Source organism: Anthonomus grandis, chromosome 10 (genome assembly GCF_022605725.1).
Source record: "Anthonomus grandis grandis chromosome 10, icAntGran1.3, whole genome shotgun sequence".
In the NCBI taxonomy this organism is placed as follows: domain Eukaryota; kingdom Metazoa; phylum Arthropoda; class Insecta; order Coleoptera; family Curculionidae; genus Anthonomus; species Anthonomus grandis.
The window spans coordinates 29,157,082-29,183,364 of record NC_065555.1 but is presented as its reverse complement, the minus strand read 5'-3'; the positions used below and the strand labels follow the sequence as shown (position 1 = coordinate 29,183,364).

General features: G+C 33.6%; 2 protein-coding genes and 1 long non-coding RNA gene across 5 annotated transcripts in view; all 3 read left to right on the top strand.

The window, feature by feature from the left end:
• The window catches only part of LOC126740856 (intermembrane lipid transfer protein Vps13D), a 261,585-nt gene that overhangs the window by 155,607 nt on the left and 79,695 nt on the right, over positions 1–26,283 (top strand). For both annotated transcript variants that reach the window (XM_050447025.1, XM_050447023.1), the window contains exons 35-40: positions 1,673–1,886; positions 2,464–2,687; positions 2,754–2,988; positions 3,247–3,461; positions 15,015–15,358; positions 15,414–15,556. In XM_050447025.1, coding sequence (XP_050302982.1) covers positions 1,673–1,886; positions 2,464–2,687; positions 2,754–2,988; positions 3,247–3,461; positions 15,015–15,358; positions 15,414–15,556 — 1,375 coding nt within the window. The remainder of the gene's footprint in view (positions 1–1,672; positions 1,887–2,463; positions 2,688–2,753; positions 2,989–3,246; positions 3,462–15,014; positions 15,359–15,413; positions 15,557–26,283) is intronic.
• On the top strand, positions 12,163–13,452 carry LOC126740869 (uncharacterized). The gene is made up of 2 exons (XR_007662046.1): positions 12,163–12,988; positions 13,073–13,452. It is a non-coding gene; the product is annotated as an uncharacterized LOC126740869 (long non-coding RNA).
• On the top strand, positions 15,587–19,460 carry LOC126740859 (uncharacterized). 2 transcript variants are annotated; one of them, XM_050447028.1, is made up of 4 exons: positions 15,587–17,440; positions 17,669–17,745; positions 17,858–17,926; positions 18,069–19,460. In XM_050447028.1, the coding sequence occupies exons 2-4, from the start codon at positions 17,691–17,693 to the stop codon at positions 19,016–19,018; spliced, it is 1,074 nt and encodes a 357-aa protein (XP_050302985.1). In that variant the 5' UTR covers positions 15,587–17,440; positions 17,669–17,690; the 3' UTR covers positions 19,019–19,460. The 2 variants fall into 2 exon arrangements, with proteins under 2 accessions (XP_050302985.1, XP_050302986.1); XM_050447029.1 differs by lacking the exon at positions 15,587–17,440 and having other exon boundaries at positions 17,587–17,745.

The window sequence follows — 26,283 nt, the reverse complement described above, 5'->3', positions numbered from 1 at the left end:
CCTTTTTGATACTGTTTATTTACTTAAATGTATTTTTAATAACTGGCTTAATTCCAAACCTGGTCAAACATTTTCTTATCCTGACTTTGAGACAGGTGAAACAAAGTATGCTTGCTCTTCACTAATTAAAACTTCATGAACTGAAAAAAGATAAACTAATAAAACATTGCTATTCTCTTACTTTAAAAGCCTTGTTTCCATCTTCTGTAGAAAGACAAAATGTTAAACTGGCTCTTAAAATCTTTAATCCCTTTGTTACAGAAGCACTAAAAGGTTTTGTTAACAATTTGCCCTTCTCACAAGACACTGCTGAAGTTATTAATATTATATGGACTTGGTGGAAAATTGTTAATGTAAAAACTCCTCTTAAGGGTAAACATTTACTGTATACTACATAAATACCAAGAACCTTTTACCAAAGAGGTATTAACATGAGAATCAGAGAAAAGGCTTAGAATTCAATCAATTCTGTCTCTAAGGTCTCAACATGATGGGGACATTAATATAAATAAATTCTTTAAATTTTCTGCACATGAATCACAGTCCATAGAAGCCTCTTTAAGTTTAAAACAAATTGATAATGTATTGAATAAAATATTAATAGAAGAGTGTGATACTAAAGCTATTACATGAGAATTGCCAGTAATAACATATCTGACAGCATATTGTTGCTATGTACTTAAAAAAAAAAATTGATTGTGCATGTTGTAAAAAAAATAAAGTTTGGATGAACCTTGTATAGTAGAAGATTCTTATAATTTAATAAAATCCTTAAATCGTGGTTCTCTCTGTGAACATGTAGCAAATGTAGTTTTAACAGGTTGAGAATTTTTCTTAGTAGCATGTCCAATACATTCCTCAACAATTATTGTTCAAAAAGTAATCATAACCAACCTAGAAAAACTAAGAAAAGGAAACTGCAAACTTTCAGTAGTACTCAAAGAAGTTTTCTGAGAGATGAGTAAAAAGAGCATGAGAGCATTAAACATTACATTTAAAGCTATGGCATAATCCTTCCAGCGAGTCTTGCGAAACAAAAAAAAATTAAAAACAAATAATAATATATATATATATATATATATATATATATATATATATATATATATATATATATATATGTATAATCGAAACCAATCTATCAAATTTATTTTAACATTTGGGGTTTAATATTTTGAAATAAGTAGTTTAGCTTCAATTTTGCCACTGTTAATTTTTTAGTAACTTATTTTTTTTAGATTATTTTTTGTTTCAAATGTATTATGTATTTTCACATTTATAATGCACAAAATAAAGTTACGAATCTATTTTATTTCATGTAAAAGTGGTTTTGATCATTAAAATTTTTAAATGTTTTTTTTTTATCAAAATAAACTTTTAAGTTTTCTTAAAAATGTTTAAAAAAAATAAATTTGGTCTACTATTTAATTTGATAAAAATATATCTTAATTTTTTGTATAAATATGTTTATTTTAACATAAAAATTAGACATAATTATCCCTTAAAAGAGTTGAGTTTTTGGTTTAAAATTTCGACTAAGGGTTTAGTCCATGTGTGTCAGCTTGCTTAATAATATCAGCCTACATTGAATGACGTCACGAGCAAGCCTTGAGGCCTTTGTTTTTAAGGAGGTGTTGTTCAGAGTCACACTTTCGGTTACGTATTTTTGTTTTAGGCTAATGGCGATTTTCGATTGGTGGGAAGCAGTAAGAGAATACATTTTCCAAGAAATCGATAATGTCCAGGCCAGTCCTGAACGTCAAGCTGTCGGCAGAACACGATCGCACTCTCCAAATGCCATGTTTGAGCTAAAATTAAACGTCACCGATTCTGAACTGGTTCTAGTTGAAAATTCAAGTCAGTGGGATTCAAATGCCGTCATTCTTAAAGTAAGTATTTAGTAAGGTAAAAATTATAACTTATATTTACCTAAACACATTCAATCAAGTAGTAAATATCTAACTTTTTTTTATTTAGATCAACTATTGGGCCAATTATAAAGCAATATAATAATAGAAGTAATAAAACAAAGTAACAATATGCATAGCTATAAAATTACACTAAAGTCTTACAAATAAGTTAATGAATAATGTTTTATTATACCAAAATGTTCATAAGCGAAGAATGCGTTAAAATGGTCAATGTTCTAAAGGTATGTTTGATCCAAAACAAATGATTCAAAGTCAATCCAAGTCCATTATGGTATCATAAAAGGGTTGGTGCCATTTAAAATGTTGGTGTTGGAGTGCATCAGACCCAAGGGGTGACTCACTCTAACCAAAATATGATGGTCGTAGTTTCCCCTGCCTGAGTAATATTGGTACCAAATTGCGCAAACTTTTTAAGTTTCAGAGAAATTTGCATTGAAAAATTTCAAATTGAGACTATTGAATATACAGGATTCAATAGTCTGTTTCTATTGGTCTGCGCGTCAATTTTTTTAAATCCCATTATTTTTTTTCTCAGAGCACTACAGTTGTAACCTACCGACCTAACCAAGAAAAGCCGTTATCTTGTAGCCTCAATAACTGCGAAATGTTTTCGTGCATCCTGGGAGAGGAAAACGAAACTGCTTTGTCTATTATTGACCCCGTGACTCTCAACATCGACTTAGTCTCAAATGGACTTTTAGAAGTGCAGATGCAATTTTTGACTGTCAGATTGTCTTATCATGACATGTGCATGTTTAGGTAAGACGTATCCTTGAGAATATTTAATTGATAGTTTATTCTCTGTTTTTTTTTTTTTAATTTTAGGCAAATGTTAGACTCTCTTCCCAAACAGATGCTCTCTGGTAAAGATGCACAATCCACGCCCAACTATAAGAACCAAATCCAGACATTGACAGCGTTAGGTTTTCAAAAAGAAGACTGCATACGAGCATTGGAATTGTGCGACAATAAATTGGACGACGCGGCCATTTGGTTAACGCAGAACGCCGAGAATATTGGAGAGTGTAAAGATAAAACACTGAATGTACATACAGTAGAGGTAATTTTATGATTTGCTTTTAATGCAATTATGTCTTCAAAGTCTTATTCTATATTGCTATCGGTTTCGTATATTAAAAGCTGCACCCTCAGGCAATGATAAATTAGGAAAAACCAATACTGTTATACACTGACACAAAGGTAAAGTTTAAGGAATGACAAAAATTTGTGTATTCGTTTTCTTCAGAAGTTTCAAGATAAAAACAAATATAGATACCTGGCAACATCTAAATTTATTATAGTTATTTTGATATTTTAGGTGAGGGCCAATTGTATATCCATCTGTATTATTGATGACTGTGGAGACTCTGATGTGCCACTACTTGAGGTGTCCTTATCTGATTTAGAATTGAGCCAGATGATTTCAGTATTGGACTTAAACCTTTCCTCTCGAGCCTATTTACAATGTAGTTTAGCCGGCAACTATTATAATAGAGTTCTCTCTGGCTGGGAACCTATTTTGGAACCTTGGATGTAAGTAGAATTATCACTTGTTTTTCTTTTTTTTTAATTTAAGGACCATTTTTTTATTGTTTCTAGAAAATAGCGGGTATTGAATAATTTTGTAAAAAAAAATAATTTTTTAAATCTTTTTTGTTTACGTGAGATCTTCACCGGAGTTCTATAAAAGCTGTATTCTTTGAAAATATATTTTTTATTAGTTATTCATTAAAGTTAGCAAACATTGTAATTGTTAATCTATACACAGGATCCTGCAATAGTCCGTCGGTCTTCCATAAAGCCTAAAAAAAGGGCTAACATTTTCTAACTTCTCAAACATTTTTTGGGGACGTGATAGCACATGTCTGAAAAATATTTTAAATTATAGAAAGTGGTTGTAACCAAGTTACAAAATTTTGTCTTTATTTTATAGTAATAAGGCTAAGCCCAGGCAGTCTTTTATAGGACAACTTAGATAATTTTGCTCCGTTAACATTTTAACCTCTAAATTTATAATTTACATAACAAAAAGATACATTTTAAGCTTTATCTGTGAGTCATGAGGGGTTTATAATTGTATAATATACATAAAGAAACCAACTTAAAGAGGTTTCTAGCCTGAAAGGTTTGATTTTTTATAGGTTATGCCTAGTTCTCCGTTGACTATGTTGTAGTCTCTGGCCTTATTGTTTTCAGCCCTGGTTATTCTTAGGATAATAAAGAACCACAAATGCCTAAAACTGAGAGGGTTTTCATCACTATGCTTCCAGTTTTCTGGTTATTTTCATGAAATTTTCCTTTCATGCTGTTGCATTGTTTACATGTTCTATTTTGCAAGTTTTAAGGTTTACCTACCTTGGGAAGCTCTGTTAATTGAACGGGCATACCCGGTGTGGCAAAATATAATATTAATCATGATTTAGTTTCCCGCGGTTTTCCTGAAAAGCCGGTTTTCTGGTACACATGTGGCCAGCTTTTGTCCCGCTGTTTTCACCTAGAAATACCCGGTTTTGAAAGCTGAAACAGAGTTTATTTACCATATAAGGTATATATAAATAAATAATATATATATAATCCGTATAATCCGTAAGTATATATATATATATAAATCCGTACTGTTTTCATAAGGAAAAACTCTATTTTAACGATTGGTTCCGAGGATGTTCGTGAGTCGTCGGCATCCAAATTCCTGCGATGGGTATAAAAAGGTTCTAGGTCCACTAAGGATTCACATTCGTCGCAGTGAGGTCGTACCATACCTTTCGAGCGAAGTATCAGTAATTTTTTCCATATTTGAATACCATAAAATTTTCAATATTTACGTTTAATTTTGTCTTGATGTTGACAGTGTGAATTGGGTTAGGTAAGAGCCACCTGTTGACAGTTGACCGGCCGCTTCCAAGCTCGCGTATTAAGATCTTTATCGAATCCGTTGCTATTGATATCGTTCCGTCCCGTTCCGTTTTATTTAATTTTGAAACTGTTGTTTGGGCCCATCTTTCTTCGTGTTTTGTAGGGCAGGCAGCAGCGCGTTTTTGTCAAATTACTACCTGGACACTATCTTTTTTCGTGTTTGTAGGGCAGGTAGTAAGCGGGATATATTGATAAAATAATCGTAAAATTATCCGCGTTACGGTATTTTAGTTGCCATTTTTACAAGCTTGGAAGACGGTGGTATTTTAATTTTCCGCTGTGAGTTTTTGTCTGTGATTATTTATTAGAATATTCATATTGATTCCGTTCCGCTTTATGAACTTTTAAAACTGTGGTTTGGACACTATCTTTCTTCGTGTTTTGTAGGGCAAGTACTAAACGAGTGATTAAACCAACATTTCATTAGTTCCGTTCGCGACAAAGTTACATTGTTGTTTGCAACCAGAGAAACACTCACTGCGGATTTATTTTGTATTTAATTGATAATTTTTATTATTGACTTTTTATTTTCTGCTCTGTTTGCGGCCGTACCGTTCCGTTTAATTGTTCGATTGATGAAAACTACTAGTGTCCAAGCACTATCTTTCGTCGTGTTTTGTAGGGCACGCAGGAGCCGCGTTTTTTAATTATTACTTGGCTTCTCAAAGTGGTGAGAAACAAGTAATACCCGAGTCCGTGATGTCATAATTACTATCCGTATAGCAACAGACCAGATGTAAATGTTGACCGATTGATTGGGATTGCTTCGCTTGATTGGTGTTGAGTTTCCGGCTTTGCTTAACGAATGTCATCCGTAACCGCTTGTACAAAACATCATAACCCCGTCCCTTAAATCATACTATTTTGCGTCATTAATAGAGTGCCGAATTTTCCGGTACATTTTCCGAAATAACTGCCTGTGCTTAATCATAGAAATTGGTAATGGGGATTGGCGGTTTTAAGGACACTTTTGTTCATTTAGTTTTAAGCAATCAAACCTGTTACTTATTAGTATTTGTAATAATAAAAATTAAGAGCAATAAGATCTCATTATAACCGGACAGTCTACTTTCAATCTCTACCTGGTTTCTCCACTGTCTAAAGGCTTACCCGAGAGGCTAGAGGGGACTCTAAGCTCCTTTAATTACTTAGAGTGGCGCCCGAGGCATTTTGTCAACTTTTTCTCCTATAACTGTACAAAGAAATAGTGAGGGGGGTTGACGGATACCCTGCGACGTCAAAGGTTAGAGCGTGGGCATACGGCAAGTACGTAGAACCCCCGCTACATGGTTTAAAAATGTGTGGTGATATAAGCGCCATTTTTTTAAATAGGAGTACTGTTCTTTTTATTTTATTTTTGGGACCACTTTAGGCTACTTAGTATATTATAGCATTTAATTTTCTTTGGTTGCTTCAATGATGTAATAATTTAATATTGTATGAATAGTACTGATCTAGTGTCTGGTTAATGGCATTAAAAAAATAAGAACTCCTAGATGGCGTTAGCCGTTCTTCGCTTTGAATTTTAAGCAATTTACTGGAATCAGGTTGTTTTTCTCTCCCTCTCTGACTAACGTGATTTTTCTATCTCTCTGGTTCGAGTTTAACTGTACAGTCTACGGAAAAAAGTAAGGGAGCCAGTAGTAAAGGAAAATAAGTAAAGATAATCTTGAATATAGAATTTAGAAAAAGGATTTACACTGGGATCCTTTTTTTTCATTCGAAGTTAATAAAGATTGTGAATGCGTTATTTTATACTATTATTATTATTATATTTACAGCCAGTTAAGGCTCGCACTCCCTCTAAGGGAGTGGGAGGGGATCATTTACTTATCCCAGATACCTCCGATATTAAAAGGATTAAGGTCTGTGGGGGACTTTTTCGGTGCCCTTAAGTGACCTGAAATGTAGAGTTATCTCCTAGGAATTTTCGGGTGCTGCGAGCAGTTGCCAGTACTACTGCCTTTTGCATGTGCTTATATAGATGTTCGCCAGTTCCTAGTTGTTTAAGGTATTCCAGTAGACTCTTTGGTATTACACCCGTTGTCGATATAACAATTGGGATGGTCTGAACATTATCCATTCTCCATTGCCTTCCTATTTGAATTTCTAGATCTCTGTATTTGGCGATTTTCTCAGTGTGCTTCTCTTGCAGATTATTGTTGTTCGGTATGGCTACATTAATTAGAGTTGTTTTCCTGGATATTTTATCTTTAAAAATAAGATCTGGTCTATTATGCCTTACATGTTGATCAGTAAGTACACTGCGGTCCTAATATAACTTATATCGGTCATTTTCCACTACAGGTTCTGGAGTATATTTATAATACAGAACCTTCTCTGTTGTAATAAGTTCCAACTTCATTGCCAACTCTTGATGTAAAATTTTCCCAACTGAGTCGTGCCGTTCTTTGTATTCTGTTTCTGCAAAGGCCTGACATCCTGCTGTTATGTGCTGGATTGTCTCTGATGTTTGGCATCCATACCGGCATTTGTCGTTTTGTACGGACGGATCTCTGACGATGTGCTTGAGATAATTTCTTGTTGGTATAACCTGATCTGGGATGGCGAGTAGAAAGCCTTCGGTTTCTGGAAACATCTTGTCTGATACCAACCAATAGTTCGACGAAGCAGTGTCGACATGATTTTGGCTGATCTCATTAGGATCAGATGAAGAAGCTTCTCCATCCAGATGCGGAGTTTCTCCTGGTCCGTATGATGGTAGCTGCGCGCTTCCTCGCTCTTAAGTTGTAGAGGAGTAGAATCGTCTATTTGATATATTGCGCGATGCAGCGTGGAATTTTCTCCTTGCCTGTAAAAATAGGATATTAAGTTAGTGATTTGTTTTTCAAGTTGTTTACCCAGATCTATTAATCCTCTTCCTCCAAGGTGGGGGGGAAGCATTGTTCTTTCAGAGGCACTTCGAGGGTGGTGGTTGTGCGTTTTAGTAAGTAGGGTCCTCACTTTTCTTTGTAGCCTTTCTATGTCTGTCCTACTCCAATTAATTACCCCAAAAGAATAACTAAGCTGAACATGCGTAGGAGTTAAGGGCCTTAAACATATTTTTGCTGCTGAGATTGGCTTTCACAAACTCGTTAGTCAGTTCGCATTTCATTGTTCGTTGTTCAATTGTTTGTGATTGTTTCATCCCCAAGTATTTGTAAATTTCGTGTTCGCCCATGGCCTCGATGGTCTGGACATTCTGCATCTGATATTCTCCTGGCTGAATTTTTCCTCGGATTATATTGAGAGTACGGCATTTATCTAGTCCAAATTGCATGCCTATGTCGTTGGAGAACTCTTCTACTATATGCAGCATTTGGTTTAGTTGGTTCCTAGTTGCATCCATTATTTTTAAATCATCCATATACAGTAAGTGATTTAACTTTGCAATCTCGGTGTTATTATCTCGGATGCTAAACCCATAGTTGGTAGAGTTAAGACGGTTCGAAAGAGGATTCATAGCAAGGCAGAACCATAATGGGCTCAGTGAGTCCCCTTGGAAGATTCCTGTTCGAATTGGAATGTTGTTTGTACTTACTGCGCTTTTACCCTGTACTTCGAGCTAAATCGTTGTTCTCCAACTTGTCATAGCGCTCTCTAGAAAAGACAAAGTATTACCATCAACTTTGTACACTTTTAAAATGTTTATAATCCATCCGTGTGGTACTGAGTCGAAGGCTTTCTTATAGTCGACGTAGGCAGTAAAAGTATTTCTCTTGTTGTGATATGCCTGGTTGTTGATGACAGAGTCGATAATAAGTTGTTCTTTACAGCCCATAGACCCTTTAGCGCATCCTTTTTGTTGTGCGGCTATGATGTTGTTTTCCTCACAGTGTTGATAAATGCGCTGTGTTAAACATGAAGTGATAATTTTATACAAAGTAGGTAGGCACGTTACCGGTCGGTACTTAGACGGATCTTGTGTGTTGTTCTGGTCTTTAGGCAGTAGATAGGTTACTCCTTGCGTTAGGAACGTTAGGAACTCCATCTGGGCCAGGTGTTTTCCAATTATGCAGTTTTTGGATAATCTGGTTGACTTCCTCGATAGTGAATGGTCGATGTTCCATCTGGTTATATTTATTACTGTTTTGTTTCTCTTCAGTAACCCAGCTTGCGTTGATATTGTATGTTGTTTGAGTTGCAAGTTGTTTGGCCCAAAAATCTTGAATTTGTTCTTTCGTGGGGTATTGCTTATCTAGGTGATCTGATTTTGAATTTAGCTCTCTATAAAATTGTTTTTCGGCCTTTTCAAAACGAAGATTGTCACGTTTTCGATTATTACTGGTCTTGTATCTTCTTAGGCGCCCTGAAAATAAGGAAAGCTTCTGTTTTAGAGTATCCAGGCATTGTTGAGCTGTATTATTTTCTGGTTCATGCCGAGTGTGGATGTTGTTTCTCTGCAAAATTTCATCAACTTTCTGTTTTAGTCTGTTTGTTCGTGTACCCCTCAGATATTCTGTTAGTTGGCCGATATCTTTTCGAAACCTCTGAATTTTTCGCTGAAGTCTGGTCTCCCATGGCGGTATCGGGAGCTCGGTTCTTGCAGAGTCATTGTGGATCCTTATCTTAATCTTCATGGTTTTAGCAACGGCAGTTGCTGCGCTATAAACTAAAAGGTGAAGAGATTGCATGTTATTAATATTTAAAGGTGGAAGAATTTTGGTGTTTAAAAGTTCCATAATTTACCTAGTTTTTTTGAAGAGTTTACTTTTGGAAGTTTGGGTCTTATCAGTGGGTTAGTTCCCTCAAATTCTAGCATCGCACGTGCCATTTCTGCAGATAGTTCGTGATATAGCTCAGAATTGTCCTCTTGGGTGTTTTCGGTAGTGTTAGGTTCCTGTGTGTTATTTAATACGTTTTCTATTACAGGTTGCTCCTCAGCTGGTTCATTGTTAGCGGGGTCTTGTTCGTTGTTAATTTGTGCTTGTATTTCTTCTTTAATGGTATTGAGTCTTGTCTCTGGAATTAGGTGATTACGCATTATTACCCGATACTGGTCTGCTACTCTCTGTTCGGTAACTTGGAGATGTGGATAGATTCTCCTAAATTCGGCATGTAGAGGTTGTCTGTAGCCGATCATTTCTCGTCCCAGGTTGGTCACTTTATAAAAGCTGCTCATGACGGTTTCATTCATCGCAGATATCCATTTCATGCGCTGTCTTTGTAGTCCCGCCTGGGTGAGCGCTGGCTGAATTTCCTTATTATTATTATTATTATTATTCTTATTATTATTATTATCATTCATTTATCATGACTTATGACCACGAACTTAATAAATATACCTGGACTGGCAATTCAATCTAAAGTCAATGACCACTACTAGGTGGCTGCAATTTTGCGTAATTGTGTTCTTTCGATGTTGGTCACTCTGACAAATTTCAGTTGTGCCAATAATAGAGAAAAAATTAATTTAGTTCGTGCCAGGTCACACGTTAAACATCAGCGTCAACTTCATTACCGTTATTTAGTCATCGAATTTAATACCTTTGGAAACTGGAACGGATCCGTTAATGCAGCAAACGCTTGAAAAACGTATCAAAGGCAAAAGACAAGGGAGGCACTATAAATTGCCTCTCTCTTCTACACATTGTTGTAAAGGGCTATTCTTGTGATAATGAAATTTAAATAGATTTTAGTGTTATTTAGTGCTTTGGGACGCTTTTTTTCGATAGACATCACCAAATAGAGTTTCTTGTGATGCTTTGTATGTGGTCATATTAGTTTAAAAAGTGAAACTTCATCATTAAAAATATTGAATGCGTTCTTCTTCTGCTCATGACCACGAACTTAATAAATATACCTGGACTGCCAATTCAATGTAAAGTAAATGACCACTACCACGCCATTTTCCGTGATTGTGTCCTTTCGATGTTGGTTACTCTGACAAATTTCAGTTGTCCCAATATTAAAAATAATTTGAAGGTTATGTTTAAATATAATAATTATAAAACTTTTAAATAAATTTGTTTAATTTTGTTGTTTTTTTTTGTATATATATCAATAAAGACGTTATTAATTATTCAAGAAAGAAAGAAAGAAATAAAGAAAATGTGCTATATTACGTAAGAATAATCTTGTGTACAAGCATCCTACAAGCTAAAAAAACAAACAAAAATACAATTTCAAAAATTGACAAAACAATGAACAAAATTAAACACAAGAAGACAAAACTTTTTGAACATACTTGAATTAAAGATAACTAAATAAAACAATCAATTACCAAATAAAGGTAAACTTGTTGACAAAACTAGAGAAAAAAAACTTTCCAACATGTCCAAGGTTAAAACCTATCATTAAAAAAGTCATCCAGGTTATAATATGCCTTAGCCAATAAAAGCGTCTTTAATTCTCTTTTAAATTTCTTAACATCCGATATATGTCTAACACATAGAGGAACATGCTTACTTAGGTAAATTAATGAGTTTTTGGTAAGGGAAGACGTAGGAATAGGTAGGGGAACATCATTTACACGACGAGTCAAATGGCCAGTGTCAGAGGGTAGTTTGGGAGTTTTGTGAATAAGAGCAGCTCTTTCTAAGATAAAGAGTGAAAAAAGAGTTAGGATTTTTTCAGAAATGAAGAGGGGTTTGCAAGAATCTCTTAACTTAGCAGAACACAGGTATCTAACTGCTTTTTTTTGAATAACAAAGACAATGTTAAGTAGCCCCTTATTGGTTAAACCCCAAAAAGGCCATACCGAATATGAGATTCAATAAGTGAAAAGTACACTGAACGTGCAACCACCCCTCCCAGCTCTTGTTTTGCCATTCTTACTGCAAAACATCCAGAAGATAATTTCCCAGCTAAATGTAAAATATGATCTTCAAACCGAAGGCGACCATCAATGGTAATTCCTAGGAACTTGCAGCACTCTTTATTCTGCAAGAGAGAATTTTCGTCAAACATCAGACCCTGAACATCGCACCCCATAATAAACACATTAAACCCCATAATAGACGTCTTTTTTACATTAAACACGAGCCTGTTGGAAGCACACCACCCTGATAAAATCTGAAGGTCTTTAAGGATACAAGTCTTAATATAATCAGAATTTTTATATTTTAATATCACATATAGTAAAAATAACAGTGGTCCCAACACTGAACCCTGGGGAACGCCGCATTTCAGGGATCTAGAAGCAGACAAACGCCCAGACACTATAACCTTCTGAGTACGATTTGATAGATAGGACTCAAGCCATCGCAACGCTACGCTCCTAAAACCATATTTATCGAGCTTAGATAACAGTATTCCATGATCCACACAGTCAAATGCTTTGGATAGATCACAAAACAAATATAAATATATACAAAAAAGATATACAAAATAACTTGCTTAAATAATTAATATATCATAGGCTATAATTAGTTTTTATAGCCTATGATATAGTTAGTTTATACAAATATCTATATTTCATTACAAATATTGAAAATTTAGGTCCAAAATATCTAACCTACCAACTAAATTTGCCTCAGTCTTTAATCATTGCGTTGCCATTCCAGTTACGAATAGTATAGAGTTCAATGTATTTAATATATTTTTTGTTGGCAACACTGAAAATGTTCAGAGTGACCAACATCAAGAAAACACAACCACGGTCATTTTTGGGTATGGTGGCCATATGCCTTAGCAGTCCAGGTATATTTATTAAGTTCGTGCTTATGACTCTAACGCGCATTATATAATAATAATAATATATATTACGTAATATGTTTACATGTTACGCATAATTTATATTGCGGAAATCACCCTTTAATAGGCGTACTGGTTAAGCCATTTGGTATTGTAGTAAGTACCATTTGCATCAACTTTTTACACTTTTACCTCTTGGCATTTTTGATAGCGGGCTTTTGTTGCCATTGTTTTTCCTATCATTTGAATACCTTTTGGTATTGGAACACCTATGGATTATATTGATTTCCGTACTCGCTGCAACTTAAAGCTAAGCAAGGCAACGTTGTATTGTTAATTCAATTGCGTTTTGGCTTTCTTTTCAAATGGTGTAATATTCAGGTTAACAAATTCGAGTTGATCGAGGTTGGAATTCGACCTCATAGTTGTCACATGGCCTCATGGCGTCACTATCCATGTAATGTGAAAGATTACTTTAATACATTTTATAAAAGACCCCCCAACATCTTGAAGTAAGCTTGATTCCTATTCTTTGTTGAACGTTTTTTCATGGTTTTTAAGGTCGCCGTTTTTGAGGTTTCACGTGTTAATTTTAGGGTCTTATATTGTAACCATAGCAGACAGGCACTTTGAGCAGAACATCGTGTGCGTTGTAGCCATACATGCGATGCCGATCACCGAGAAGTGATTTTTTAAATGGTTGTTTCCGCCAATACTAATTACAAAGCTGGCAACCGCGCCGATGTGCCTCATCTCTTCGCGGACCCATGGCTCGGTCTCTTGCACGCCGACCAGCAGCAGATCAACAGTGTTCGATTGAAATTTATGTTATCGCGTTTTTGTACCGATTTTATTTGTCCTCCAGTCCTGATTTTATGGAAATAAAGTTTATGTTAAACTTAAATACAGTACAGCAATACAATGGTTTTTAACAAACATATGTGACACGTGTCTGTAATAAATACTTTTTTAAAGATATTGTTTCTTTCGAGTTTTTAAGAGTATACACTACAAATAGTTAGTATCCACAGTACAAAAAAAAGTTAGATTAGTAGTCTACGGTTAAAATTACTAATGGTATGACATCAGGGCTTTAGGAATACTTTGTCTTGACAGTGACACGTGCATTATAAACCTTTATTAAGATAAACCTTTATTACACAGAGTTTAAATAAAGATTAAATTTAAGGTTATAAGATTTAAGGTGAAATGTACCGTGTTTTTAAGGGTTTTAAACCCTTAAAAACACGCACAGCCGAGTACTTAAGTAGACCCTTATCTGCATTTGGTGAACATATAAAATCTAACAGCCATAATTTCAGTCCAAAGTCTAATTCTAAAATTCTCCAACAGGTAACCTCTAAGAACTATAACCGACTAGATTTTCTTGAAGACATTTATATCACCAACGAGCTCATAAAAAATCCCTCTTGTTTAAATATACAAGTGAACCTTAACAGACCTTACGTTCCATTACATAGAAGACTCCACAATTAAATTTTTTATAAGCATTGGCAACTTTCTAATTTAAAAGTTCGCTTTACATCCTTAAAGGATAACAACTTCCTTATCCGAACAAAAATTCACTGTTGTAGTCTAATTTGTGCCACCAATTTATAACCAACTCGCACTACCGCACATCATTTACAATAATGACATCTAGACCGATCTGTCGCTACTACCACTCTGATAGGTTCGCATAATATAAATATTAATTTTAAAGTAAAGTTAACTGTAGGCTAACCTAATTTGACACACATTTTTCCCGCCATCTAAGAAACCACAATAAATGTAAACAAAACACAAAGGAGACCAACGTTCTCCCCTTTTTAAATACTGTTCGTCCTGTTTAGTGTTCTGTATAGTCTTAAGTGTGTCTAAATGTTAGGTGTAATTTTAATAATATCGAATGTGTTCCCACTATGGTAAACTTCTGGGCTTAACTGACAAGTGAGTACGTTCCATACGTTCACCTTTGACTATAGTGTCTTTACGCATTTAACACCCAACTCATTTCAGTTAGCACTGATGATGGCTCATACGCCGAAAGCGCTCTGCTAAGCTTTTAAAATAAAAATTGCTCTGAATACATCTGGTTTGATTGATTTGTATTGTCCTTCGAGCAACACAGCCACTTCCCTCTTCTTTTAAATTTAGTGTGCGCGCCCTTTTTGCTACAATTATATTTTGTACTTAGTTCTAGACTTAACCAAGCAAAGAAATTTTTCGGAGTTTTCAGAGAACCATCCAGTATTATTTTAAATTTCACGTCGTATTAGCATGCAACTTAGATCTATTTATTTAACTTTAAAGTTTAACGAGAAAACCTAATCTTTGAATAAGTTTCTTTTTCTATAAAATACTTTTCTCTTCTTTAAAATCAGATATTACATAACTAAAATCTTTCTCAAAGTAGTAAAAAACTGTCCCAAAGAATACAATGTTTATTATAGAGCGGCGATGATGGCTTAATATAGGCCAAAACATTGACGAATGAAACTTAGCTTAAAAATATTCCCAGTTTATGTCATTTTGCAGGTGTAAAGTAATGTGGGAAAAGTCCCCTTCTCAGAACCTTATTAACAACCGTTTGATGGTGAAAGTTGAATCGGAGCATACATTTAACATCAATATCACTTCAACCTTAATGACCTTATTTAAGCAAGTAAAAGAAAACTGGACTTCTGATCTATTAAGAAATTCCGCCTTAAAACGAAGATCTCCATTTGTGCCATTTGCCTTAAAAAATAATACGGGAACTTCCTTAAAGTTTACCACACATATAAGCGATTGGAATATGCCGAACAAGTCGGTTGAAAAACACGAAGGATGGTGGGAGGCACAGCCCGGAGAAACCGTGCCATTTAGTTTTACGACCCGAGGTATGGCCGACTTTTGCGAATTTATGTCGATTTACTTTTTTATAATTTTTTATAGATAAGCTGCGACATCAGAATTCACATAAGCTAAGAATGCATCAATTGGGTGTGAAAATTGAGGGATGGCAACCGCTTGATGCCGTTACGGTGGACAAAGTGGGAACATATTTCAGAGATACGCCATCAGAAGCACAAAATAGAGTAAGGAATTGTACAATATTGATTTATAATTTGATTGTTAGGTAATCCATCAATCTAATACAGGGTGTCCCGAAATTAAATCGCAATGCTTTTCCAGCCGCATCTTTGTTTAAAAATAAGACAAAAACGTCGTATACAGGAATCTTGAAAAGTGAATCGTTTTCATGTTACAGGGTGTTTTATAATTCCTATTGAAGATAATGGTTTTTGTTAATATTTTCGAAAAGCCTGGTCGTTATTTTTCGAAAATTTTATCGTATACTACTGGTATTGTTACTAACTGATTTTATAATATTTTATGCTAAAATATATACAGGGTCGATTGAAATTAGTGGTCAACAAGGTTGAAAATGTCAAAACTTTTTTTCTAGCTACTTTCTAATAATTTTGATAATAACATCGAAAAGAATCAATATTTTTAATTCAAAAAGGTGCTCTTGTCTTATTTCGATAGGAGCGCCTGTTTTTTGCAATAATCAGACATAAAAGTTTTGCAACCTACACTCGATAAAGTATTTTTGATCACGTTTAATAAAATTAAAAGGTATGTTACAAATCAGCAGGTATAAACTTAACATAAGACTATTACAAATACTTAATTTTAAATCAAAAACTGTTTTCTTTGTTTATAATTGAAAAAAATTAACTTATTAACTAAGAAAAAAAATTATAGCAAATGTTCGAAGTGGTTGCCATTTTGTTGGAGACATAATCTTGCCCTACGCCTTATTGCGCAAGTAGCCCTTGAAATAGGAAAATGGATTTCCCCTTACCTCATTAACCGCCCAATTAATCATCTGAATTAATTCTTCACGGGAATTAATTTCTACAGCATATACCAATTCGCTTAAATGACCCCATAAATAGTAATCTACTGAAGTTAGATCTGGAGATCGAGGAGGCCAATTTCTAGAACCACCTCGACCAATCCAACTTTCAGCAAAATGGATATCCATCCACTGACGAACAACGTGCTGAAATATTAAATTCTATCGTATGTTAAGAGGAACGTTTTCCAAAAGCTACCCAAGATTATGTTGCAGCATATTTAAATAGTTTTCAGAGGTAAGACGGTTGGGTAACTCTATCGGGCCAATAAGTTGGTCCCCGATTAATCCCGCCCACAAATTTATTGAAAACTTCCTCTGAAAGTTGGTACGCCGTATTATTGAATTGAAGGTATTAGTGCATGAAGGTGTTAACTTACTTTTTTGCAAAAATGCCGAAAATGAGATGCATGAAAGTGTTAACTTATTTTCTTGCGTTAGTAAAGACTTCGGTTCATAGATGTCGCTAGAGACTTTAAAAACTGAAGTTTAAAACACACCAACCCAAGTTTTGTCTAAAATAGTCGGTGCAAGAAGGTGTTAACTCTTGATAGTTGTGCAAGAAGGGGTCAACTGCTGAGTTAGCGCCTTCTTCCACAATAAACTAGTACGAAATTGTTTGTTTACATTACGTACGTGTTGTTTAGGTGGTGCTGTACAACTGTTCAAATTAAGTGAATTTTTGTATTTATTGTGTCCCGCAAAAAGAGTAAGTCGTATTTACATTATTTAATGAATATTATCGCTAATTTAAACTAAGCTGATAATATAAATCATAAACACTTTTTTACATGACCTTGAAATGACAAAAAAAAACACTAGGAATTTAATTTTAGTTGTGATAATACTCTGTAATGGGTGAATTTCATGGAAGAACTCTACACCGCAGAATCTGATTTTACCTCAGATTTTACCGACGAAAAAAGACCTGAACATTTGTATCGTAAGAGAAAACGAGTACCAGTTGTGCAAAAAAAAGGAAAAAAAGCTAAGAAAATATCAAACCAAAATACAGTTACTGTTTTTAAAAACCAAGATCAACGAGTAATAAGACCTGGTATGTATTTTTAGTGAATATGTTTTTTAGCGAAAATATTGGAAAAAAATATATGCAAAGTACAAAATTATTACTATTGGCTTCCCTTCATATGTAGAACAAAAATAATATTATTCCTGTCTCATGTATTTATACACTACAATATTTTCGTTATTATAAAAAGTAATGTTTTGTTTTGAATTAAGAATGTTCCTTATTTTGTGTGAATAGAAACTTTTTAATTTTTAGAACAAGACGAAAGGCGAAAATTATGGAAAATGAACTGGAAAATAATGTAACTGAAGAACTAGAACAACAGATTACTGGTAAGATTTTTTTTGAAATATGGTGCCTACTTGATAAAAAGCTAAGCAATTTTGTACATTATTTTGGCCATAGGAGTTGTTTGTTCTGGTAAATAAATATTTTTGATTTTAGAAATTGTAGGAGAAGAAAGAATATATATGACTCATGTTGACGCTGAAGTTAACCCACCACAGGTTACTGGTAAGATTAAAAAAATAAATAAATAATAGGTTTTTTAAGATTTTTTTTTAAATATGGTACCTGCTTGTACAAAAGCTAAGCTAATTTTTTACATTATTTTGGTTATTAAAATGTGTTTTGCTAAATAGATGTATTTTTTTAGAAATTATGGAACAAGAATATACGAGTATTCCTGAGGTTGAAGCTGAAGTCAACCAACGGCGCATAACCGGAAAAAAAATCAAGGAAGCGTCGAGCTCAGCCACACAATTGAAAATAAACATAAATATGGTAAAGAGAGAAAAAGGAGAGGCATATACTGACTATAAAAATAGACGTGTCCCAGAAAAATCGTCCGCAGTTGGAACACAACTTTGCACAGAAAAATGCAGACTAAAATGCAATAACAGCTTTGCAGACGCTGATCGCAATAGTTTATTTAAGCAATACTATTCATTACCTACCACTGATGAGAAAAACGTCTACCTCTTTGGTTGTCTCAAACCATTCGATGTTAAGCAACCAAGTAGTACAAATGCTGTTCGCCAAAAATCTTTCAGATATTTTGTAACTTTAGATGGAAAATCAAAACAAGTCTGCAAAAGTGCATTTTTAAAACTATTTAATGTCGGAAGAAAAAAATTAGAGCGTATTCGTAATCAAATTTCTCAGGGACAAGCTATTCCAGCTAAAGATAAGAGGGGTCGCCATATGACCCGCAAGAATCAAACACCCAACGAGCAGCTTGACATAGTTCGTCAACATATTAAATCATTTCCTGCAGAAATGTTGCATTATTCGCGAAATAAAAATGAACATCGCCTGTACTTATCGCCTATGCTATCAATAAACAAAATGTATGAACTATTCAAGAACCAATGTTTTGAACAAAATCTACAGTGTGTCAAAAATAATAGATATAGACAAATTTTTGTTTCCGAATTTAATTTTGGTTTTGGATCTCCAAAATCAGATACCTGTAAGGTTTGTGACTCTAATAGAAATAAAGACGAACAAGTTAGGCGCTACAAGGCAGCATTTGAAGAACATATTGATAGAGACTTGGGGCTGTCGAAAAAGTTATCCGGAAAGCTTAAAATATTTATACAGTAGACCAGTACATGACGTTAATGAGGGAAGCTAGGAAAAGAAATCCGTTTGTGTTAATTAGAATGGAAGATAAATTTATTGATCTAAAAGAATTGCCACGAAAGTTAAATTTGTTTGACAAAAAGAAAAGTAACAAGGGAGAAAAGATACTTTTCCGCAATGTAAGATGGATAAGAGTTGATAAATTTGGAACAACGAAATATAGATATTCACTTGATGACGGAAGAGTGGCAAGAAATAGATTTTATTAAACACAAATCGACCCGCACAACAGGCCAAAATAAAAATATGTTGGTTCCATTAAATAAATCAAGACTCATAACAACCAAAAAATTTGATAACATTCAAGGGCAGCTTCCATTTATTCCGGAGAATTTACGGGGATTTTATATGAGCTTATATCGATCTGAAAGTGATTAATATTAAGTACCTACCTATTTTTGTATTTACGGATTACCATTTTTTGTATTTTTTTCTATTATAATAAAATGTTAATCCTTTCTTTATTGGTCATTATTTCGAATAACAAAATAATTGGTTGTGCATAAAGGTGCTAACTCAATTTTTTTGTAAAAAAAAATAAAAAACACATCTAAAACCAAAAAAAAAAATATATACAAGCTAATCTATACTTTTAAAGTTACTTCTATTGTCTGCCTATTTACGCACACTGATTTTAATTTGATTTTAAACAAAAAAACCTCCGACAACATAACTTTAACCCTTAATATCTCAGAACTGTTAAAAAGTGACTTGACACCTTCATGCACTAATAGCTTCAATTGTCATCTGCCCAAACATGAACGTTGTTTCATTAGTTCATAAATTAAAAGGGACTAAGTTCGAGTTGTTAATTATCCATTTACAAAATTGGACCCTCAGCGCAAAATCGTCTGGTACCAACTCTTAAACTCTCTGGTAATGATAAGGATTCTGAAATGCCTTGGATTCTTACCATTCTTCCTATCTAAAAAATATTTTTAAATTTTGATTATTACCTATGTCGGCAGTATTTTTTTTGTTTTTTTAATAATTATTATTGAGCAGGGGATATGTGTGGCTCGTGACACTGTTCAAATGCTTATTCCAGGATTTTCTTCGAAATAGCTTAAGACGTTTTCCAAGTTATGATTTGCTAGTGGCCTGCCTTGTCCACGAACTCTTTGAAAACTTCAATTTTCAGATAAGTTACGATAAATGTTAACAAAATCTTGACGATCTGGAATTCGTCTGAGGTGAAATCTTCGGCGATACTCACGGGCAGCAGCTAACTAGCTGCTATTACACAAACCATACACAAAATGCATATCGCCCATCTCTTTATTCGTAAATCTATCCATAGTTTTAAAGAATAGTTTACACAAAGAACTATTTAACTTTACCAACGTAAATGTAAAATATTTAAAATGCCAATCAAAATTTCAAACAAAGTTCAAGCAATAAACAAATTGTCAACAAGCACTGCCAACTACTATTTTTCATTTTATACATAGTTTCCTGTTCAATATCAAGTCATGATTTTCTTAAAACTTAATAATTATTTTTCTTAAAACCGGAGGCTTCTAACGAAATAAGACAAGAGTACCTTTTTATGTAAAATTGTTGGTTCTTTTTAATTTTACTATCCAAATAATTAAAAAGTAACCAGAAATAAGTTATGATATTTTTATCTTTGCTGACCACTAATTTTAAATGACCCTTTAAACATTTTAGCATAAAATGGTATAAAATGAGTTATAAGTAAGTTATAGTAACAATAACAATAGTATACGATAAAAATTTCGAAAAATAACGACCAGGCGTTTCAAAAATATTAACAAAAAACCATGTTCAATAGGAAATATAAAATACCCTGTAACATGAAAACGATTCACTTTTCAAGATTCCTGTATATGAGGTTTCTAGACATTTTTAGACAAGATGCGGCTGGTAAAATATTGCAATGTAATTTCGGGACACCCTGTATATTACGAAAAAATATTTATATTTCACTTGTTTTTGTAAATTCTTAAAGTAAAATCTTTCCCATTGTTTTCCCTAATATTTCTCAAAAAATTAATCTAAAATATAAGCAAATATGTAGATTGTATAAAATTGTAGTAAATTTTGTAGTTACATAGTCCAACAAAATTGACCCTTCTTTTCCGATTCATCAACTTACAATAATGATGGGCTTTAAAGAAAAATATTCTTGAGGCTGAGAATTAGTTGCTAGGTTGCTATATCTTTCCATTTTTCTTTTAAGTCTTCAATGTCTATTTTTATGCTATAATGGTATTTAATTTTTTATTCATACTAAGTAAGTCATCATCTAAAAGTAATATAAATAAGAATTAAAAACCTTTTATAATATAATTAATTGTGCTAGATTATAAATAATGGACTTCATAATAAATTTTGTGTTTTTTGAAACAGGCAATTTGTTTAAAAAACGTCTAGTGCAACTAGAGCAGCAATAATAATATTTGTTATAATAAAAAAAATTAACAGAACATATGGCCTTTCCATAGACAAGAAAGATCCTCAAAATATAGATTAATTTAAAAAAATTACTTAATGAAATTATATGTCAAGCACATTAAATATTCATGCCATAGTTTTTTTATAGCTTCTTTATGGGAAAATGTAAAATATTTCAAAGCTATATCATTTCCTCTCGAAATTAGCAGAAGTATTTAAAATAAGGAATTATGTTTACATAAAATAAAAAAAGTATTTCCAATAGTATAAATGTTGTAAGAGTGTAGTACTTGCCTGCAACATACGGTCTTCTGCTTAACCTTATTTAAGACAAACCTGAAACATCAGACCCTTGGGTTCAACTGAAAATGATAATAAAAGGCCTATTGAAGCTATAATATATTGAAAGATTTTAATATGCAAATCTTTCAACTGTTCCATGTATTGCTCTTCACTGCTCTCTCTAGAAAAAGCTTTAGTAATAATATGTTTTTTTTTATTTTACTTTTGTCTTTACGATAAATCTTTTATAGATTTTCTCAAGGCCTTATTCATTTTGCGGCTTATCTACCAGTACTATCACTAAAAAATATTAAGGTCTAGCACAAAATGTCTTCATAAATAGGAGAAGAGAGCACAGAACATAAACAAATAGGTAATATAAATACGAGTAGCAAACATAAAAAAAGGTCTCATAAAGTTCAATTAAAAAAAGGAGTGGAGTAACAAAAGGTTCTACTTACTAAATCAGAAAATTATCAGGAATTCGGCAATCATAGGTATCAAAAAACCTAAATCGCCAATGACAATCGCAAACTTAAGGGCTATTTGGTTTATTGTAAGTACTCATTTTACATTAACAGGTAAACGTTGATTTCTCCACTTTTTTCAGTTTACAAAAAAAACTTCATAAAAGCCACAAAAAACAAAAGTATAAATAAACCCATTTTAACGAGCAAGACTCTTGACTCTTTGGTGAGCGCAACATTAAAGGTACATAAAGACTTTACCTCTTAGTGACGCATATTGTAGTGATTTATCTGTTGCATCTCTTTTATATTTCAATGTAATGTGGTATTGGGAGACAAGAGTTATATTGAAGGTACATAAAAATTTACCCCATAGGGACACATATTTTAGTAATAAATCTTTAGAATCCCTTTCATATAACAAAGTAATATCACATTGTGGCAAAAATAATATTTTATATCGTAATATAATTTTCAATGTATCCGTTTTGAGCCAAAGCTAAAAACTAAGATATTCGAAAACTCTATTGAATCTAAACATATTTCAAGTCCATTTATTTTGTTTACTAACTAATTTACTTACTGATTGGATATTCAAAAGGGCTAAAGAGGCATGGTGTTTAGTTTGTTTATCTTTAAAAAATATTTACTATTAGGCCCTTTCTAAAGGGTTGAATTGATAGAGATGAAATGTAATAGAGATGGTTGAAATATATATATACAGATCGTGTTTTCGTTCGTTACTTATAGGAAACCGCATAGAGGCGAAATTTTGCAAAGTCGCGCGTGTACGATTGCCTGCGACAGAGCACCGCCCCGGCCGCATATTTATATCTATCACACGCTATCGCTCATCCCGAGAGCCGAACTTAGTTTCTTATCTATCACATGTTATGCCAAACGCACCTTCATAACTATCACCTGTAATCGCTAAATAGACTGTATTTTAATTTCCTAGCGAAAACAAGACAAGCGCTCTCCACTACGTGACTTCAACTCGACGTTCAGTCCAATCACAGGTATATGTGTCTCTCTCGATGGCATCGTATGTGCACAATATTTATTAATGATTGATAATTCAATCTATCGTTAGCTTTGTGTTCTTGCCGATAGGAGTCAGTATAGGACAACAATTTTAAAAAAATGTGTTTATGCAGGATTTTTTCGAGGAAAATAGTAAACAAGGAAAATAGAAAAAAAGAAAAATAAAAACTGTTGTGGTCTTACTGCCAGTACTGCCAATTTATGAAGGGTAGAACAGCACGTTTTATTTTTATTTTTGGGCCTAGTTTTTAAGTTAAAATCAAAAACAAAAAAAAAACAAAAAATGGCGATGTTATGCCCTAGATATAGTAAAATGCTTTAAGATTTATTAATATCATATTTTTGAATTTTGCACTTAGAACGAGTAATCTTGCATGAAAGATTCTAATATAGGTAGACAGCAGCCTTGCCAGCAGCCAGGTGTTCTCACCTCCAGATTAAAAGAGGCACCTTTTTTATGAATATTATGAATGATGACATATTATTGGAAATTTGTAATTCCAAACTCGATTTTTGTATCCTATTATACAGGGTGTAAATAAATATAAGTGCGAAAAAAATCAGGGGGTGATTCTTGGGTAAATTAAAAAAAAACAATTTTAGATGAACGCATATGTATGTCCTGAAAGTCCTAACTTTTGAGATACAGGATGGTAAATATTTAAGAACAACATATGTTTTTTTATAATATTTGTGAAACCCCTGTAGATATTATAATATAATTTGGTATGCATTTTCTGTGCATCCACCCTGTATCTCAAAAGTTAGGACTTCTAGGACATACGTTCATATAAAGTTTTTTTCTTAAAATGAACCCAAGAGTCACACCCTGAATTTTTTCGTACTTATTTATTTACACCTTGTATAGCACCACAGTATAAAAGTACACCTATAGTACTATATATCAAAATAATAACGACAATAATCTCTTGTTTTATTTGACATGAATAGTACATGAAACTATCAAATGAAATAATAAAAAACAACAAAACTTTTTAAACATTTAGAAACATCTGAATAGAAACAGCAAAATAACGGTAAAACTTATACAGGTTGTCTCAAAATTGGTAAAAAAACTTAAGGGGGTTATTCCTTGTTCAAATAAAGGGTAATTTGTTGTATAAACATTAGGGAGATATCGGATTAATAAAGGTTAGTTACTTTCGTTATTGGTTGATTTGTTCGGTTTTCTTCCAGACTGAAATCGTCTTCTTCCTGTAAATTTGGTCTGTCTACACTTATGGGTTGGACAGAAATTTTAGTACCTTTTCTAGTTGTGTGTACCACTTTCCTATTTAAAGATGAACAGCAGGGTTTAAAGGCTGTGTGCAATCTACTCGAAGAGACGACGAACTGTTAATATTTTTTTTGTAGTTGCCTGTGACGCTCTGTGACCTCAGTTTTTTCAATATCTTGTTCCCCTGGGTGCCCAATATTAACAACAAAATCGTTACTGGGCTCTACATTCCGGCTTTCTTTTATGGGTGAAGGTACACTCTGTTCTACATCAGTTACATATTTTTTTAGTAGAAGGGGTTTAGGCAAATTAGAAGGGGGTTGGTTCCCAGTCGCTATTTTATAGATAATGTGTTTCTGTTGTTCCGAAAGAACATTGCAGGCATTCGTAATATTATATTTTTTAATGACCGCCGATTGATGCATTTAATCGAAAAGACAACATTTTTGGCGATCGCATGTGCTAGTTAAAGAGGCGCGTTTGCAAAACATGTGATAGATAAGGACTGCGTCGGGCATCGCTCGCTTTGCAATAGCGTGTGATACTTATAAATATGGGCCCCGGCCGGCCCGAGGACGGGATTAGTAAACATCTGACTTTCGTAGGAGCTGCGTCGTTTGGCGACAAAATGTCCCAAAATATTACGCGAAAATCCAGGCATTTTTTTAATATTTATTCTAATACGGGTTTTACAGAGATGACAATGTGTAAAACCCGCATAGAATTGTAATCAATTATTCTAATAAAAAATTAAATATCAACTCTGATAAAAATATAATAAAAAATCAGAAATAAAACTCTAATAAACAAACTTAACAACATATCATTTTTTAAATAAAAAGCTCAAATAAACCGCCTTCTTTCGCTAAACAAAAACTTAACCTATCGTAAAAGCTATTTCGCACCTCCAAAAGAGTTTCAGGTAAAATGGAATTGGCACCATCGACAATTTTATTTCGCAACTCCTCTAAATTTGTTGGCCTACTAAATTCATGCTTGTAAATGGTCTGCTTAAGGTAACCCCACAGATAAAAGTCATTTGGAGACAAATCTGGAGATCTAGAATCTCCATTTAATATCGCCGGTCCCACTAATAAGGCGGTTAGGAAAAGTATTTGTTAAAAATTCTTTTACCCTAGCCGCGTTATGGCCAGGACAGCCATCTTGCTGAAAATAAACCGATCCCAGGTCTACATCAGGTAGGATTTAAATGGCAGGAAGAACTTGGTTTTGCAGCAACTCAAGGTACTTTTGGGCGTTTAAAGTGCCATCAATAAAAAATGGCCCTATAACATTGTCGCCCAAAATACCTGCCCAAACATTCAATTTCTGAGGATACTGGGTACGAAACTGAAAACTTCTGTGCTCGTTTTCCTGAGACCAATAACGAACAATGGAAGGATTGTGTTTGCCATGTAATGGAAAAGAAGATTCATCAGAAAACAAAATATTTTTAAAAAAATATTCGTTCTCATTTGCCTTTTCCATCATGGTTTCATAAAATTCCATTCTTCGCCATTGGTCTTCAGGAAATATTTCATGAGTTTTTGAATACTTGAAACATTTGTACCCATATTTTTTCCAGATACGAGCAACAGTTTTATTGCTCATTCCCAGTTCCTCTCCAACACTTCTACCGGACCGTGTCGAATCAAGTTTTAGGGTACTGCAAACCATTTCTTCCCGCCGTTCTATATCCTGGACCACTTCAACAGGTAGTACTTGACGTTTTGTGTGGCATTTTTTACATCTTGAAGACAAAAAGATGTCTCAAAATT

Bases quoted from the DNA above. Each gene is read 5' to 3' on its own strand.
- LOC126740859 (XM_050447028.1), top strand. From the start codon at position 17,691: ATGGAAAATGAACTGGAAAATAATGTAACTGAAGAACTAGAACAACAG. The intron at 17,746-17,857 runs GTAAGATTTTTT...TTTTGATTTTAG, and splicing joins ACTAGAACAACAGATTACTG to AAATTGTAGGAGAAGAAAGA. The intron at 17,927-18,068 runs GTAAGATTAAAA...GTATTTTTTTAG, and splicing joins TAACCCACCACAGGTTACTG to AAATTATGGAACAAGAATAT.